Genomic DNA, 2,500 nt, shown 5'->3' on the forward strand with positions numbered 1-2,500 from the left:
GAATATGAGACACACACACACACACACACACACACACACACACACACACACACACACACACACACACACACACACACACACACACACACACACACACACACACACACACACACACACACACACACACACACACTCATTCCTCCTCAATTTCCCACGGTAATTAATTAAAGGTAACTGGCCCATTAGAAGAAACAGATGAAGGGAAGGCTATGTTCTCTTATCTCTTGTTTATTTGCCTGATTTGTCAAGTAACTGTAGTGTGTTGCAATTAATTATTAACCTAACCTAACCCAACCTAACATAACATAACATAACCTAACCTAACTTAACGTAACCTAACCTAACCTAACCTAACCTAACCTAACCTAACCTAACCTAACCTAACCCAACCTAACCTAACGTAACATAACCTAACCTAACTTAACGTAACCTAACCTAACTTAACCTAACCTAACCTAACCTAACCTAACTTAACCTAACCTAACCTAACTTAACCTAACCTAACCTAACCTAACCTAACTTAACGTAACCTAACCTAACCTAACCTAACTTAACCTAACCTAACCTAACCTAACCTAACATAACTTAACCTAACCTAACCTAACATAACTTAACCTAACCTAACTTAACCTAACCTAACCTAACTTAACCTAACCTAACCTAACCTAACCTAACTTAACGTAACCTAACCTAACTTAACCTAACCTAACCTAACCTAACCTAACCTAACATAACATAACTTAACCTAACCTAACTTAACCTAACCTAACCTAACTTAACCTAACCTAACCTAACCTAACTTAACGTAACCTAACCTAACTTAACCTAACCTAACCTAACCTAACTTAACCTAACCTAACCTGACCTGACCTAACCTAACCTGATCTAACCTAACCTAACCTAACCTAACCTAATCTAACCTAACCTAATCTAACTTAACCTAACTTAACCTGACCTAACCTAACTTAACCTAACTTGACCTAACTTAACCTAACCTAACCTGACCTAACTTAACGTAACCTAACCTAACTTAACCTAACCTAACCTAACCTAACCTAACCTAACCTGACCTGACCTAACCTAACCTGATCTAACCTAACCTAACCTAACCTAACCTAACCTAACCTGATCTAACCTAACCTAACCTAACCTAACCTAACCTAACCTAACCTAACCTTATCGTCGTAATCATTCTCCTTTTTTTCGATATGTGAAAGTTAACAGCACCAAAGACAATGTATAGAATATTTTCCTCCTGTTTTTTTCCTGTTTTCCTCTCAGTTTCCCCTCTTTTCCTCGTCTTTTTCCTCTTTCTCCTCTCTTTTCTTTCTTTTTTTCATCTTTTCCTGTGTTTTTCCCCTATTTTTCCTCTCCTTCATTTTCCCTCTTTCTCCTCCTTCCCTATCACTCCCCCTCCCCCCTCCCTTTCTCCCCATCCCTCCCCACCCCCCATTCTGGCCACATTCTCTCCATTACTATCCCCTCCCCTCTACCCTCTCCTCCCATCCCATTCCAATTGCATCCCTTCTCTCCCCCTCCCCAACGTTCCCTCTTCCCCCTCTCCCCTCTCTCCCCCGCCCCCTTCATCTGCCCCCCCCCACCTTTAAATAAGACAAACCACATCTTGTCCATAATTTAAACGAATCGGGAAACAAGACCGGGGAAAAAATAGGAAAAAACAAACAAGATGAAAGAAAACGGGAAATGAGGATAAACTGACCTATTGCTGTGGAAATTGAATGAGGAAAGAAAAACGGGGGTGCAGTAGAGAGGGAGAGGGGGAGACAGAGATGGGTGCTGGGGGAGGCTGGGAGAGGGTGGGAGAGTAAGAGAGAGGGAGAGACTTACTATACTAGGGGTTAATTTATTGAACCACACAAAGAAAACGGAAGACTTTCAAGGCTAACTAATTTATTTATCCCCAAACTTTAACAGACTACCGCGCGACTTGAAGGATCCTGGCGTGAACTGAAGGTAACACAGACACGGGCGCCCCAGGGATGTGCGGGCGTGCAGGAGCGAAGGACACGTAGGAGTGAGGGAGGAAACTGAGGATTTGAGAGAAAGACTGAAAAAGGGAAAGTTTTTAAAGAATGCAGGTCAACTCTCCTGTATCACTCGCCCGTCTGTTTGTCCTCTTCACCTGGTGGCTGCTCGTGGCCCCCTCCTCCCCCCGCCAAGGTAAGAGTGAGTGTTTCCCTTGTCCTCCTCCTCCTCCTCCTCCTCCTCCGCCTCCTCCTGCAGCAGTATTATCATAATCATGTGCTTATCTTTTTAAATTTCAGCTAAACATCTTTTCTCTCTTGAATTCTATCAGGTAAACATTATTATTATTATTATTATTATTATTATTATTATTATTATTGTTGTTGTTGTTGTTGTTATGACGTGTTATGAGAGAGAGAGAGGAACAGGTGAGAGGGGAAAGAAGTGTGAGGAGATAGATGAAAGGAGACAGGTGAAGGGGAACAGGTGAAGGGGGACAGGGAGAGGGGGGTCA

General features: G+C 42.6%; 1 protein-coding gene across 1 annotated transcript in view; it reads left to right on the forward strand.

Annotated features, from left to right (window-relative positions):
• LOC135094882 (nephrin-like) overlaps positions 1-2,500 on the forward strand; it is a 77,290-nt gene that overhangs the window by 36,469 nt on the left and 38,321 nt on the right. The window contains 1 exon segment of the mRNA XM_063995357.1: positions 1,936-2,181. Coding sequence (XP_063851427.1) covers positions 2,094-2,181 — 88 coding nt within the window. The 5' untranslated portion in view covers positions 1,936-2,093.

This window comes from Scylla paramamosain, chromosome 47 (genome assembly GCF_035594125.1).
Source record: "Scylla paramamosain isolate STU-SP2022 chromosome 47, ASM3559412v1, whole genome shotgun sequence".
Lineage (NCBI taxonomy): Eukaryota > Metazoa > Arthropoda > Malacostraca > Decapoda > Portunidae > Scylla > Scylla paramamosain.